The sequence below is a fragment of the Dendrobium catenatum genome, unplaced genomic scaffold (assembly GCF_001605985.2).
Source record: "Dendrobium catenatum unplaced genomic scaffold, ASM160598v2 fragScaff_scaffold_946, whole genome shotgun sequence".
NCBI classification, from domain to species: domain Eukaryota; kingdom Viridiplantae; phylum Streptophyta; class Magnoliopsida; order Asparagales; family Orchidaceae; genus Dendrobium; species Dendrobium catenatum.
In genome coordinates this window covers 695,962-712,668 of record NW_021319408.1, presented here as the reverse complement: position 1 = coordinate 712,668, position 16,707 = coordinate 695,962, and the positions used below count along the sequence as shown (strand labels likewise).

The 16,707-nt window shown below is 34.1% G+C and overlaps 1 protein-coding gene across 5 annotated transcripts in view; it reads right to left on the bottom strand.

The window, feature by feature from the left end:
- The window catches only part of LOC110095354 (phospholipase SGR2), a gene marked incomplete at its 3' end in the record, with an annotated part of 35,798 nt that extends 24,229 nt beyond the window's left edge, over positions 1 to 11,569 (bottom strand). The window contains 6 exon segments of one of the 5 annotated variants that reach the window (XM_020820863.2): positions 2,184 to 2,351; positions 3,386 to 3,486; positions 4,247 to 4,506; positions 5,474 to 5,540; positions 9,943 to 10,016; positions 11,370 to 11,569. In XM_020820863.2, coding sequence (XP_020676522.1) covers positions 2,184 to 2,351; positions 3,386 to 3,486; positions 4,247 to 4,506; positions 5,474 to 5,508 — 564 coding nt within the window. 5 annotated transcript variants of the gene reach the window in all.
- Between the last annotated feature and the right edge of the window lie 5,138 nt (positions 11,570 to 16,707).

The window sequence follows — 16,707 nt, the reverse complement described above, 5'->3', positions numbered from 1 at the left end:
CGGATAATAACAGAGAAAAAAATAAGGAAGCTATCAATTTCTGTACAGATCATCAAAAATTTTCATGCGTAGTTACAAATTTATCATCAGTCAAAGAATGAGCTGAAGCTTCACTTCTACCTTCAAAATTAGTAGAGCTACGATTAAAACTGGAATATAAAAGATTGACCACTGAAAAACTTCTTAATCAAGAACACATGAACAATAAATACAGGATTGGCCGATGACAGATCATTAACATCAGCACAACGTCAACTAAGCTTAGGGATCATTAACTTAGATCATGCAACGCAAAAAACAAAAAAAACTAAAAATAACTAAAAACAAAGTTTTTGAAATTTTAAAAAGACAATAAACAAAGAGGTTTGGAAAATTAGATTAATCACATACAAATTTCAACAGTCAGATATCCTGCTACCCAAGTTTATTCAGTAATCAAACTATCAATTGAAAGCGCTCACATAATCACCATCCCGTCTAAACAAAACCAGCATGGGATTTGAATACTGTCATAGTCATAAAAAGAACAGATCTTCAATCGAATCTAAACCCACACAACATTATTTCTAAATACACTTTAAATACAGCACAATCAAACGCATGCATATATTATGTCTCCATGTTACATATTCAGCATTTTTCTTCATATTTTCTTGTTTGATATGCAATGTTTCTTCATCTTCCAACCCCAAATCTCCATTTCTGATGTACAGCAACCAAATTTCCTCCATAAAATTTATTTGTTAGCAATCATGATGCAAGCAAAAATTTGGGAAAAGCACCAAATTTTTGCGAGCAAAAGAAACTCTTCCTAGGATAAAAGAAAATTACAAAAATATCCAAAAGGACAAAATACAACAAATAAAGCAAAAACAACTTCACTTTTATAATATAAGAGGACTTACAAACTTTGACACTTACGACACAAACATTAACATAAACTCCTAAACTTGCATTTCATAACATTGCTTGAGAAGAAGGATACAGGTGAGGTTGTCACTTGCTTCGAGAAGAAGAGGTTAGAAGCCAAGACGAAACATAGATCGCAAGCTATAGAGAGGAGAAGAAACATAGATCGCAGGTTTAGGCTCCAAAAATCACATTATATCTCTCTAAAACTTACAAAACATCTATAAATAGAAGAAAAGGGCAGCAAAACAGCCACCTAAAATCCCCAACCAAACCAATCAGCTAAGGGGAAGAGGAAGGGCAATAGACGCCACAAAACAGCTCCCAAAATCTGCACAGGAAACAGGAAGGAAAGCCACGGGAAACACAGCCAGGGAGGGACCCAAAGAGCCAACATAGAAAATGAAAAGGAGAGGCCACGGGAAAGCAGCCAGGGGGAGAAACCGAAGAGCCCACACAAGCACCCAGCAGGTTTCACGGGATCATCACAAAGAAGAAACCAAGGAGACATAAGAAGGGTAAGAAACAAGGATTTAACTCCTCTTAATGAGCTTACAAGAAGAATACCTTTTCCAAGGAGAATATCATCAGCAAAAAGCATACACCAAGGTACATCATCTTGCAAATGTATAGTGAGAACATCCATGACTAAAGCAAAAAGATATGGGCTTAAGGCTGATCCTTGATGTAACCCAACCGAAATAGGGAAAAGGTTTGTTCTATTTTTATATCAAATTTACACAATGAAAGATAATACTAGATTTGACACAATGAATAATGCAACAGGAACAAAATTGGTGATTTAGATTCATATTAAACCAACAAAAAAGTAATTGTAATTATTCAGAAAAAACTATCATAATGTAGGTTTACAAATTTTGTGGTAGTTTACATTAAAGTAAAAGCATACCAATTATTACACAAGCATTTTCATCATACCAACCATTACTAAATAAGGTACTAACTAAAACTTCCACAAAAATACAAAAACAGCGACTCAAAATAAGAAAAGACCAAAGCATTCCAATGACCTACAAGATAACACAACCACACACCAACCAGACACCAGGAAGCCTCCCCCCCCCCCCCCCCCCCCCCGAGGGAAAAAATACATTATTGAAAAATAAATACTTATTGGCTAATTTAAAAGAGTAAATCCTGCAAATAATGCCCTAAAAAGAAGCCAAAAAATGAATGAATAATTACATTTGATAAACTTCAAGCCTACTAAAAGATTATACATATATATACAAGGTATCAAGAAAAATAAATACCTCATAAAGGCCTCCTTTTACCGGTACACCAACTCTCTCTTCTTCAACAACATATAATTCATCCCATCCACTGTGAGGCAAAGAGTCAGAAGCCCTATAAGATTCATTCGGACCTTCGCTACATTCCGCATACTCCTTCCACCAATAAGAGAGCATGTCTTCCTCTCTCTGCAAGATAAGAATTCATCTGATAGACATCAAGATAAGTTCAAGTTGAAGTTACAACAATAGAGAAGTACAAAACTAAAAAAGGATGTGAAAACATGTTCTCAAGCTCAGATCAAACTACACACCATCTAAAATGATGCAGAGCTGGCATATGCAATCAATATCTGTCCATATGAATGTAGAACTTCAGCTTTTCAAGTACTAGCAGATTTACATAGAAAAAATATTAGCATAAAGAAACCAAAAAACCAGGAGGTAAGTCATACTTGTGAACTTAAACACAAGCACTGATTTAGATCCGCACTTATATTTAGTAAGAGTAGGAAATAAGAAAATGAAGAGTGTGGAAATAGAAATAAGATATAAGGATGGATAAATCTAGAAAGGGAGGATTTTTAGAATGAAAACCTTATGTGATTCATATGCATAGGCAATGTGATCATCAAAAGCATACATACCCCTATTGCAACCATATCATGGTCCTAATAAGGCTGAACCAACTAACCAAAAAAAATACCAATATAGAAAAAGACTTAAATTATATTGAGAGCGTAAATAAAGATTGAAGTAGATTTTTTATGCTATATGAGAACATTAAATATCAGGCTGTCATGGTAATGCAACTGAATATCCACCATTGATGGTTATTAAAGTGTAGCATGATCACAATTAATTTCCACTAGCTTTGACATCCTCTCATTTGATGAGTTAAATCAGGTACTATTCCAGAGCATATCAAGAAAAAGATGAATATTTTCTGTAACACAATAGAGATCCAAGTGCAATCTATGTTGGTCATTTTCTTGTTGAGGAATATTCAAAACATCAAGTGCGAGGTCATATAGTCATATTTAACGGTTGAAATAATGGAGTTATTATGATAGGAACCTAAATGTAGAAGTAAAGCAACTTGACAAACCTAAGTAAAGTTTGTTTTAAAGATGTAGACCAACATGAAGTGTGGTTTATGCCTAAAGGACTTGTGTGAAATTTACCAAAAAAAAAAATGCACCCATAATGTGAAGAGAATAAACCTGTAAGAAAGAAGCCTCAAGTGCAAGAGAATCTCTCACGCTAAATCTGAAATAATCACTTTTGCCCACAACCTCAGTGTGGGGAACAGAAGCTGCAAGCTCTGCAAAGTACAGTCAAAAATATTTTAGTACATATCATTAATCAAATTACAAAGTAAACAATGAGATGAAAAAAAAAAAAAAACAGCCATCTGTCTACACTAACCTACCACATAAAATCTTGATTTTCTGCAATCGCCAACTAGTCTGTTTTTAAAATTTATGATCACCTTCTAAATTATTATCTCCATTACACTTGTCCATCTAATGAAAGTTGGCAATGGGTAGAAGCGGCTTGGGTGACTTAGGTGTAGATTAGGTATGAGCTATCTTAAAAGCGTGTCAACAAGAAGAAAATCCATCAGCATAATTAATTGGGTTCTTGCTATTTCTCCAGAGAAGAAAAAAAAACTACAATTTTCATAATGAAGGCAAAAATTGTAAAATATTTATTCACTTTATCTACTCGTCATGGTAAAACAACAACATCAAGTATTTATCTCACTACGTGTGGTTGGCTATATGAATCATTTTTCTCCATTGTGTATCTTGTTAAGAATCTAATTATTATTTAAATCTAATAAAGAAAGATCATTTCTAATATTTTTAACCAAGTCTTTTTAGGTCTACATCTACCTTTTTTAACACAAGCCAAATCTAATACATCTACTCTCCTAACGGTGATAATATAACAAATACAAATATATACAGCGTGCGAGAGCATCATATTATTCATATATTTATGTTTTCACAAAAGGGATTAAAACTATAATGCAAACTTCAACCATGAGATCAAGCAGCCCATTTATATGAATAACTCACCTCTCTCAGCAAGAGGAACTTTGCAGAAGTACCAACGAACATCTTCACCATCAGAAGGGCTCCTCGTCTGAGTAAGGTACTTCTGGCGACCCTTGGACTGTTCAATCAAATCTTCCAACTTGGCTATGTTCGAAGGAGTGTTCTTTAACAAATCTGGAGAAGTCTCCACTTGGTTAATATCAGCTGCCTTTGCTGAGAACATTGTTTTATTCTCATGTTTCTCAATAGAATGAACGTTAGAATTATTCATCAAAACAATCCTGCAAAAAGAATCAAAAGAGCTTTGTGTCAAAAACTATGGGTAAATACAAAACCATTTGGACAAGTAGAACAATTGCAAGGAAAATTTCATTGTATTGCCATAAATACAACATCAAATTTTTGCGTCTCCAACAAACAAAGAAATTTAAAATTAAAAAAAAAATTAATTTAAAGGGCTGACAAACTAAAAGTAAAAAAAGGGGCAACGCTCAAAAAAATTAAACAAAGACCCAAAGGCTATTTTAAATGAAATTCAACTGAACCAATAAACCTTAATTTCTTCATGAGTGTGCTGTGAAATTCAATTTGAAAGTCCTGCCAATTTTACTGTTAAAGTCTGATTTATGTTCAACTTTCAAAATTTTTTGAAATATCAAAATTTTCTATTTAACTTCTAAGAAGGTTTTGCACTTTCAATCATAGTTTTGAGACTTTCAGCAACAGATTTAATGCTTTCAAACATAGTTTCCGGCTTCGTTTGGGAAAACTATCTTACAACTTTTTAAAACAATTCTTTAGTATAAAAATATTTTAAGCTAGACATTTTTTAGAAAGTAGTAAGAAAGCTGTCCAAAATGAAGCCTCAGTAAAAAGTTGCAACCAAAACTTGTGGAAACTAAGTTCTTTGGCAGTTTAAGAGCAGGTTTCAGGTAAAATTCATGTAAAAATGGCGGAAGGAGATATTTTTGCTAAAGCAACATAATTTAATCATATTGAATCGACCACATAAAAAAGATAATCCATCAATAATAAAATATTTGATCATGCATAAAAGCCTTCCGTCCATTATTGCTCAAACTACAATCCAAGTAATGCAAGAACATTACTCGCATAAAATGTAGATTACCAAAAGTTTTGTAGTTCTCACATAGCAAAATTAAATAACTTTCCGTAACAATGCATTCCTCACCTATTGATTACAAAGTAATGAAGTATGGCACTTAAAATTGCGGTAGTAGTGCTAACCAGTCATCCAAATAATCACGCGTGGAATTCACCATGCAAGATAATCCATCATCATCAACAACAAAATCTGAAAATCATACCAGCTAGTGGGTGAGATAACCCCAGCGTTGTATCTCATTCAAAAGTTTCATGGACAGAAATCCTATTAAGCATACAAGATAGCGTATCTTTCCATTTGAATATTTAGGTTGTGTGGCATGGCAGCATTTAAAATATTGGTTGTTGTTAAAATAAATTCTTCGCAGTTAGTATTCATTTAAATTATATGGCACATGCATTAAGGTATAAACAAATGCGTGCAAGTGTGATGACTGTTCTCAGCTGTGATTGTATAGAAGCATTGTCATAACTGATTAGGTCTATTTACAATTACATAATATAATTTTTTGTGCGTTGCATTTAAAGATATATATGAGAAGGATTTTTTTGTAATTTATAACCAAGAAAGGCAAGTAAACTTTCACATCAAAAGCTAGGAGACATATCCCACCACATATAAACAAAGAAATGTTATCTAAGCAACCCACTAACATTAAAATGCAACAATGAAACAACAATATGAAAGAAACAACCATTAGATTAAATACCGACTTCTAGGATATTAATAGCCTAAAAACTCAACAACAACATGAATTCACCAGTAAAAGAATACGCCTATGGTGAAGCAGCAACTTCATCAAAATAGCAACATGGGATTGTACTCAAAGAACTTCAATTTCTATGATATTATTCTGGTTAACAAAAAAGTCATCAGCAACTATTTCATCAAATGACATAAATATCATCTCATAATGGCAGGTTCTTATCTTTCAGATAATTTGAAAATATCTTTGAAACAACTGCTACAGTTGAATTTTGAATATGAGATTCATAAAACCAATTCACACTAAATTTTTATGTAAACTTTAGGAGTATATCCATTACTAGAATAATGCAACCACATATATGAGATCATGAAGAAATTTCTTTTTGATTAAACTTATTGAGATAGTCATAAACTCATATCTAGATGTTCAACTAATACTAAATCTGCGGCTAATAACTTTTAACCTACAACAATCGAGCAATTCATAGATCGCAACTTCAATTCACATCTACAACAATCTAGTAATTCATGGACAACAAACTTTCCATCTACAGCAATTCATCGACAGCCACATTCCATTTATATTGTATGGATAATTCTATTAATTAGCTCTATATGCCATAATTAATTACTAATTTCCATAAATGTTGCTTTCCTGAATAGTAATCTCTCTACATATTTATGTACAACCTTTTCTTAGGCAAGTCATGGGAATAAAATTCAATCATACAATCTCTCAATTTCTACTCTCGTCAATCTTCTTCTAATTTTCAATGTAGTATCCAAAACTTTAAGGTTCAACTGCATATAAGGTCGATGAGTCCTTCAACATAGTGTCTCGCCACCAAACAGACAATTCACTCCGAAATATTGAAAGCCAATCTTTGTCCAACAAAAGTAACTAAAATATATGTGAAGGATGCTCATGAAAAAAAAAAAGGCAGCGCCAGCAGCCATAAAGAAGCCAGTGTCAAGGAACTGGTATCTTCAACAATAAAAATCAACCTCAAATGAAAAAACCAATATAAAATATTGGATGGGAAATTTCAAAACAAACTACCAACAAAGATAAATCTTAGCAGCTCTATTTTCTAAGTTTCAGCCAACTAGACAGAAAAGTAAAGATAACTAGTTATTCTCCCAATATAAGTTTATTGGAAATATCACCAAATGAGCTTGGTTGCTAAAAATTATATATTCTCAGATGCCCTCATCATAAACAAGAACAAAATTACTACTTACTCAAGAGCATTATATCATATAACATAAATAAAAATATTTTTCACAATGACAATTAATGCCCTAAAAATTAGAATGTGTATTAAAGTAGATGGGTCACTATCAAATAGAGGTGTCAACTATTGACCCAACCCGGAAAATCCGAGTTCAAGTCGACCTGTTTGACAAACGGGTTGAATTCAAGTTCCAATTTATGACCAATTTCAAAAACCAGAACAGCTCTGATCAACCCGCTAACCCGAATTTGACCCAAGTTCTAGTTGCCCGCCGCGGTCCTGCACAAGCTTTAGCGCTCCACTACATTGCCTGCGCATCTGCATCGCACCCACATTCGCATAGGTAGACGCACTCGTGTTACCTACAGCTCGCGCTCACAACCCGGGTCCTTGCACCAGCGCTCGTGCCCAGCACCTGCACTCTCGCCCCGCACCTGCGCTCGACCCTGCACGCACGCTCTCGTCGCGTATCTCGTGCTCGCGCCTTGCCCTCACCCACTCAAGTCAAGCACATTGCACCAGCGCTCGCCCCTGACCCGCACCCCCGCTCGCCTGCTACCCTGCTCGCAACTCGGGTTAGCGGGTCTGATCAGGTCACCCTGTTAAACTGACGTGTCGTGTCCATATCTGAATTCTAGACTTGTTTTCCTAATCGGGTCAGATTCTTGTTGAATTAGTTGAATGCGGGTAAATTTTGGGTTGGACCCGAAATGACCCGAAAACCCATTTTGACATCCTACTATCAAAAATGATTGGAACGAGTTTTTTCATTATCTTTAAAGATCTAACAATTACAATATGCTTCTAATGTCCAGCCTATATTACAACTTTTACCGCGACTTCAAGTCTTAAAAGTCATAAAGATTAGATGTGTTCAAAGCTCTACTTTCTAAAAAATAATCCCTCAAAGAAGGAACAAGCTCAAACAATGAGTTTTAATAGTTTTGTATCCACCAACAACCCTTTCAAATTCCTAACACACATCAAATAATGATAGGGATGTTTTCTTTGGCATTATCTCCTAAGACACCAAAACTTCACTTAACTAGAACAATTAATTATTTTTCAATTCACCAAAAAAATATAAAAGGCTATTAACATGAAATTTGAAATCTACCTAAGCAATCCATAACTTCATATCATAGCCAAACCTATAAATATTCCAAACCTTTGTTTTAGTTCACAATAATGTGTGGGGACCATTTAAAGTCAAAAATCTCACTAAAAAATTATTTACTTCATTCATAAATAATCATAATTACCTCACTTGAGTTTTTTAATGAAAGAAAAATCTAAACCAAGATAAATTTAAAACATATCAACACTCTAATCCACACAAAACTTTAGTCCAAAATCCATGACCTAAAACTTGCTAATGCCCAAAAAAAACATTGAATCAATCTCATAAAATTACCATATACATCAAAAGAAAATCCACAAAGTTGTTTCAACACCCTTCTACAAAATGAACACTTCTTAATGTTAACTATATCAACAATATTATCCACAAATATTATTGATAGCGGTATATCTCATTAATAAAATGCCTCAAGAGAACTTAAATTTCAAAACTATGCTCAAATCTTTTTTTATTTATTTTCCAAAACCAAAATCATTTATTTTGCTCCCCCAAAAACCTTTTGGTGTTCATTATTTCATTCGCATCATCTTCAACACCAAAGCAAATTCAACCTTAGATCTATAAAGGGTATTTTTATTTGATACTCTCTAAATCGAAAAGGATACAAATATTATCCTCGAGTTACTAAAAAATTTTGTAATTCCATTGTTGTAACATTCCTTGAAAACCAACCTTACAACTCCATATGTAAAATTCAGAGAGAAGAAATTCAAGAAAAATAATTTCAAGGTGAAACTTATTTGATCATACGCCATCCTCTCTCATAAAATTCATGGATGAACATTGCTCATTGCCCCACATTTAACCTGCTAAAGCCTGACCAAAATCACAAACTCTCTCACCTTATCAGTACATCCAAACTATTGATGCCTATCTAGAACTACAAACTCACTGATCATCTCGTCAATACACAGAAACTATGTAAAATATGCTTTATGTTTATGCAGGGAAGGAAAATAAAATCTGTAAAGGATTGTAATCAGCATATCTCCAACACACCCAGAAACTTGAACTTCATTCAGAACTAATAAAGTACAAAGTTGTGAGAATAAACATATAGATGATGATATTGATGTTTAATGCCCTATTGATGTAAGAAAAAGGGAGAGGTTATGCGCCAAACACTAATATATAAAGTTATAACTAATAAAGAGCTTTTACTTGAGTTTCACGCTTTTCTCACTTCTGATAAAATACAAATTCCAAACAATGGTCATGAAGCTGTCAAAACTCTCAATTAAATGAAAAGTTGTAATGGTAGAAAGCTCTTAGAAAAAAAAATGATTTGTACAAAATTTATGAACTTTAGCCAAGCAAAAAACTAGTTGGATGCAAATGGATCTTTTTGGTCAATATAAAGCAAATAGGAGCATGAATAAATCAAAGCATGACTGATTGCAAAAGGGCATACCTAATAACATGGTATTACCTATTAAAAATTTTCTCTCATTGTTAAGCTTAGCACAATTTAAATTTTGCTACATTCATATGAAAAATTTGGACTGACCTTGACATTAACTTGGCATTAAGAATGTTTCTCTTATGGAAACCTTGAGAAAGAAGTATACATGAAGATCCCACCTGTAATGAAAGAAATTAAACCTTAGAAAATTTCATGGGAAGTTTAAGTTCTTAGTGACTTTTTTTTTTAAGTTCTTAGTTACTTAGAATACTTGCTTATATTGAATTAGGGTTGAGAAAAGCTTATTGTTATGATCTTACTTTGATATTGTATGCTACTTATTATTTCATGTTTTTTACTAATTTAATGGTTAATTATGAGGCTTACGCCTCCTCTCACAAATAGAGAACATATCAATAAAAGATTAATTAATTACAAAATTTGATCTAATCATCAAGTTGGAAATTTGAGCATGATCAACATATGCAAACTAGCTTGTGAGAGAATGATGAAAAATTCTAAATTTGGGGCCAACACGAGCAATCCATTGATAGCAGCCTCCCATCTTGAATGATCCAATAACTCATGGGCAACAACGTTTCATCTAGAGCAATTCATCAACATTTGGGCAATAGCATTACATTCATGTTGTGTAGTTAATTCAGAAATCTAGAATTAATGATTGATTTTCATATTTAATTCTTTTATAAATAGTTATTTCCCCACCTATTTGTACATAACTTCTCTTCTAAATGAAATTTTCTATTTCAATCATAATCGTGATCATAAACTTTTCATCCCAATCAAGATCATGAACAGTAGCTCAATCATAACATTTATAAGAACCTAAATATTGATTGAAGCATAGCATATCATACAATATCCTTCGGGGTAAATATAGAACCTAAATGAGCAATTGAATCTTGCACAGGCAAACATGCACATGTGATTCATAGTACTATGAGAAATCAGTTGCAATAAGAAAAAAAAAATTACTCCGGAGTTATTTACAGCAGTAATCTCCTAGGGATAACATCATTACATGTGTGCATATAAAGGAGCGTGAATCATAAATAAGACAATTTAATACATCAGGTTTATGAGAAAGGAACATTTGCTCATATTGCAAGCACTGGTCTTTTTTTTTTTCTAAGCACAAGATTTGTATGCTAAAGCCACATTGATTCCTTGATACCAAGACATGCATATCTAAGGTTTCACGCTAATTGGAGGATACGTTACAACGTTACAGAAAAATGAAGAAGAAATCCAAGGCTATGATATAACTTGTGCTACCGAAAGAAAAAGAAAGAAGCATAAGGGGCTGTTTGGCAACAGGATTTATGCAATATTTGAGCAGTAGTTATGCTAAATACTGCCAAACGGGATTTGAGCGCCCGGTAAATCTCACGGCTGAAGAAATCCTCCGTTTCCCTCTTTTTGCCGTAAATCCCAGATTTACTAAATCCTGAAGTCCTGCGGATTTACGGGATTTGGCCAAAGAAGCGCGCGAAAGGAATAAAGAGGGTTACCTTCTCAGCGAGCGAGATCCCGTCCTGACTTCCGATCCGACGTCGTCGAATGAGGCGAAAAAAGCTTCTTTAGCGACTCTTTCACGTTCCTCCGTAAAAATTCCTACTGTGAGTTTCGCGCGGTTTACGTGAATCACTGTTTAATGATACAAAAGGCTAGCACTCCATGACTGTTGAAACCTGGAAGAAGCAACCCTCGCGGCTGCTACAGGCGGCAAGGCGTTATATACAGTTCATAAGTACGAGAGGTTTGCTTCGCATTTAGACGGTCGGATCTTCGCGTGGGAAGAAAGCTACGCCGTCCGATCGAGCGTGATTTATCAATTCAAAGTTTAATCTTTTATCATCTAAATCTAAAAAGAAATTTCATAATTATTTTAATCAGCAGCTTTTTCTATAACAATTTTTCAATAAATTGATTAAATTCATAATTCAGTTGCCTCAACTACTATTAATTAGTTTAAAATAATAAATTATATGAATTAATTTTAAATTTTATAATACTAAATTTGTATCTTATGTTTCATTTAGGACGACTTTATTATCATTTTTTAAAGTAGCTCGTTAGTACAAAAGTATCTTGAACTACAAATTTTTATACTAGAAAGTTGTTTTAGAAAGTAGCAAGAAAACCGTCACAAACAAAGCCTTAATTTAGGTGAACTGATGATCAAACAAGCTTATGAATGATGCACTTAGGAGAAATATTTACTTAGAATAAATATGATTATATTTTAAATGTTGATGTATTTTCTTATCAAGCATAGTATTGTAGTGATAAAGTCGCATAATATATGATATATTTGTTTGTTGGTTTATTTATTATGCTTAGAGCTTTATATTGTATTTTTTATGATGTGATATGCATTGTTAAAGTGGTTTTATGGATATGAGCAATGAGCTAGCATAACCATTCATATATTATTCTTGCTCATATAGCTCATTTTAATCATTTCGATCACTCGTTGATCAACATCTAAATTGACCTCCACATCATGATGAATCTCTGGTACTGGCTCAAAATTGAATGCTTATTTATGATAATATTTTGAACTATTAAACATGAAATCTTCAAATTCTCTCCCACCCTTTATCTTTTGGATTCCAACCTCCTTGTTGTCCCTCTTATCCTAAACCTAAATTCCCCCTTTGGTGAGACCAACGATCCTACTCCCTCAACCATGGACCCTCCACCCATCACAACCAATAACAAATTTTCTACCCTCTCCAAAAAAGACAATTATAAATCCTCTCAACCAACCTCCCTCCTCCCTCCTTCCTCCCCAAGCCCTACTATCTCTAACCAGAACAGTCCTCCCCAAACTTCCTCCCCCCGCAACCACCAAACTAACATTCCCCATCCCTCCAAGGAACAAATTTCTTCATATCCTTCCACCTCCCAATCCCAACAACCACCAAATCTAAGCCAAAAAACAAACTAGAACCAAACAAGCCAAGAAGACTACAACTCTCAATCCCAAATACCAATACTCTTCCCAAACTTACAACTTGGAGCATACATGAGTTCAATAAACCAGACAAAATTTTGTGCTGTAAACAACTGGTTAATTCCCATTACTTAGACCTCCTCTTTATCCTTGAAGCTAAAATCTCCCAAGCCACCACCTCTAACCCTTGGTTCCAAAGCACTCACAAAATTTTCCCTTTGGAAGGCTCTTGCGACAACTTTATGTATTCCACTCCAGGACGTATTTGGATAAAATGGAATGTTGCCTCTGTGGATTTCAAACTTGAAATCACTACCAACCAATTGATACATATTATCATCTATGTTGTCACTAACCCCATATGTGCTATCACTATTGTGTATGCCGCTAACTCTTATGTGGACATGCAATTTTTGTGGAAACAAATTTAGGATATTGCCTTCAATATAAACCCCCCTTAGGCAATCCTTGGTGACTTCAAGTGCTGCAGGTTTCCACTTGAGAAAGTTGGGGGTATTTTACTCTCCAATAGTAAATTAGGAATCTTTAACAACATGACCTTTAATGTTGGGCTGCAAGATCTATCCTCTGTTGGACATTACATATACCTAGCACAACCAAAGGCCCAAAAATCCTATACACATTAAGTTGGATTGTGTTCTAGTCAATGATTCATGGCTAGCTTCCTTTCCCAACTCCTTCTATAAAGTTGGTGACCCTAATTGCTCTGACCACTCTCCCCTTATCCTGGTTAATGTTTTTAATGAGGTGAAAAAACACAGATTCATGTATAAGAACTAATGTTCCAAGGTTCTGGAATTTTGGAGTGCCTGATTGATGTTTTCTCCCTTCCTAACAAGAGCATCCCTTTTTCCTCTTTTATTACAAGTAGAAATTGCTCAAAAACCTTATCAAACACAAAAGTGGTCCAACTCCAACACCATTCAGACTAAGTTAGACTCCCTCACGACTCTTCAAAACTATGTAATCACCCAAATCCAAAACAATCCACTTGACATCCCCCTTAACCATTCACTGAATTGTATTAACTCCAAACTCAACCACTACCAATCCACCCACTCTAGCTGGATGATTCAAAGAGCCAAGGACGAATGGCTCACTTTTGGGGAAGATGACTTGAAATTCCTTTACTCTAAAATCAATATTACTAAGAATCACAACCGGATTAAAGAGATCAGCACTGATCAAGGGCCTATCCCCTCCCACCATGATATATCCCAAGTCTTCATCAACCACTTCTCCAAACTTTTCAATACCTCCACCCCTTCCTCCTCCATCCAACACCTCCATGATATCCCCACTGGAAATTATATCCTTGTTTTCCTACTGCCTACTATTATTGCTCCAGTTACTATGGAGGAAATCAAAAACATCATTTTTTCAGGTCATGCTAGCTCAGTCCCTCGACCTGACAACTTCTTATTTAAATTTTGTATAACTACCTGGAACACCATTAAGCACCAACTCTGCAATGTCATGATCTCCTTTTTCCACACATTGCCAGAGAAGAGACAAAATTGCATGAAAAGACACTTAATAAACCTAAACCTAACGGGGGCCTCGGCATTCCCTCTATTGACTCCCTCAACCACAATTTTTCTTGTTCGATCATCTGGAGGTATCTTAACACTAATAATCTACTTTTTTACTAGTGGCGCTCTAACTACCACTCTTTGTGGAATCCTAAGACCCTCAAATGTGCAATACTAAAGCATCTATGTAAGGTAGCTGACAACATTAGACATTGCATTACATTTTTTATCCACACTTACAGCAAATTGTCTCTGTTTTGGAACCCTTGGTGCAAATGACTTCTCCATTGCAAAAATGTTGAATGACCCACCCTCTATTAATTGCTTTTCAATTTTCTCATCCAAGGTGGTTTCTACAAATTTAGATGGTGAAAACTGGTCTCTTCCTCACTGTTTTGGTGCCTCGATTATTACTAAGGTGCATGAAATCCCTATAGCCTCTCTTCCGATTAATCACAATTGGCTTGGATCTCATAATCCCTTTTTTTTAAATTTCAATATGCAATGGTTCTCTTTGTTAGATGTTGTTTCTTGGCATAAAATGGTCTGGCACAAAAGATATGCCCTTTGCTTTTCTGCATTTTCCTGGTTGGCTTTCAAAGGGGACTTAAAAATTGTTGACGTTTTTGCTACCCATGGGATTCATACTTCTACTACATGATATTTTTGTCATATATAACCAAAATCTATTTCCCAACTTTTCTTTAAAAGCAGTTTCACTTTTAACATCATAAAACATTTTCTCCCTTGGCTGGGTAATCTCCTTATGAGACCGAATATTCATCAGGCTTTTGAAAGCATCCTGGAGCAGGGATTATCTGGTAATCGTAGTAGCTTTTACAAGCTTGCTTCCTATGCTATTATCTATCATATTTGGAGATCTAGAAACAATAAAATTTTTGGAAGAATTTTTTTATTGTAAATCAATTGTGATTACTAAAATTAAAAAAGCTATCATGCGCAAGACCTCTACTTGGAAAGACCATCATACAGCTTAGTTATTGCTCTTTTCAGTGGGTAAATTAATGGATGTTTATCCTGACACTATGGCTACTTCCTCATTTTGATGCCTGGGTGATTTTATTTTGGAAGGACAATGATGAACATTGGTTTCTCCAACTGCTCCTAGGATGATCTAACTAGAAACGAGGGGCTTCACTCTTGTGCGACTCTTTGGTGCATTTTTGGTTCGACCAATAAATTTACAAGAGCTACCAGTTGAGTCCTTCTCTCCTTCTCAATTCCTGAGCAATTGTAATCCCTTTTGGCCTTTCTAAGCTTTATTTTGGTTCCTAGGATTCTCTTTTTGTTATTGAGATCCTAGACTTTTGATTTTGATTTACATTTTAACACATGTAATTTCTCTTTTCTAATGATATGGGATCTGCCCCAAAAATTCCCAAAAAAAAATTATATTTTGCTCAAGTTTATATCTATTCATTCCTACTTCATGTAGCATGGATGATTTGTTTAAAAGATGTTGTGTAAGTATATTGCTTTGCATGTGTGCTTTTCAGTCAAAGTCATGATTACTTGATTGTGTGAGTTCATAATCATTGGAATACTTATAAGGAAGGAGATCATTTTTACAAAGGACTATCACATAATTCTACTTCAGTTATCTCTAACTCTACTTTGTTGTGCACCTACCATTCAGAAGTTGTCATTTTCTTTCTTATTTTCGTAAGAATGATTGATAACAAAAGCTTGGTGGGAGTATAAAATAGCTAAGACCTTTAATTTATTTATTTCTATTTTGCTACCAGAAGGTAGTTTACCAAGACAAAATACCATAATTTCATATTAATACTTAAAAAATATCAAAATTTTATTTATCAAAAATTAATAGACAATCATGTAATTGTTAATAAGACTAAGTAAAATTAAAGTCACGTGCCATTTTGAATTTTCACTCGAAGGATGCTTAGCCAAAATTGGAACTAAGGTTATGATATATCACTTGTGGAGTTGAATCAAATATTAGCTCAATGAGCATACTCGCTTTAATACTATTTTAGTTACCACTAAATCAAACAGTAACACACTAGCGAATGTTCAAAAAGATATTATTAAAATTGTGCGTATAGAAACAATTACTATTAAGATAATTATGAAGTTTAGAAGGATTTATTATCTTATTTGATTAATTAATCAATGATATGCTAGTTAAATAACAAATATTTATTTTATTATGCTATGATAATGATCAACATGATGTTATCAAACATTTTTTAACTTGTTATGTGAGTTTTAGATGTGATAACTTTATCAATTAAGCAACTCTTCTATACATATGATTTAAGTGTTTAAAGAAAATGTGGCTAAAATTATATTGGA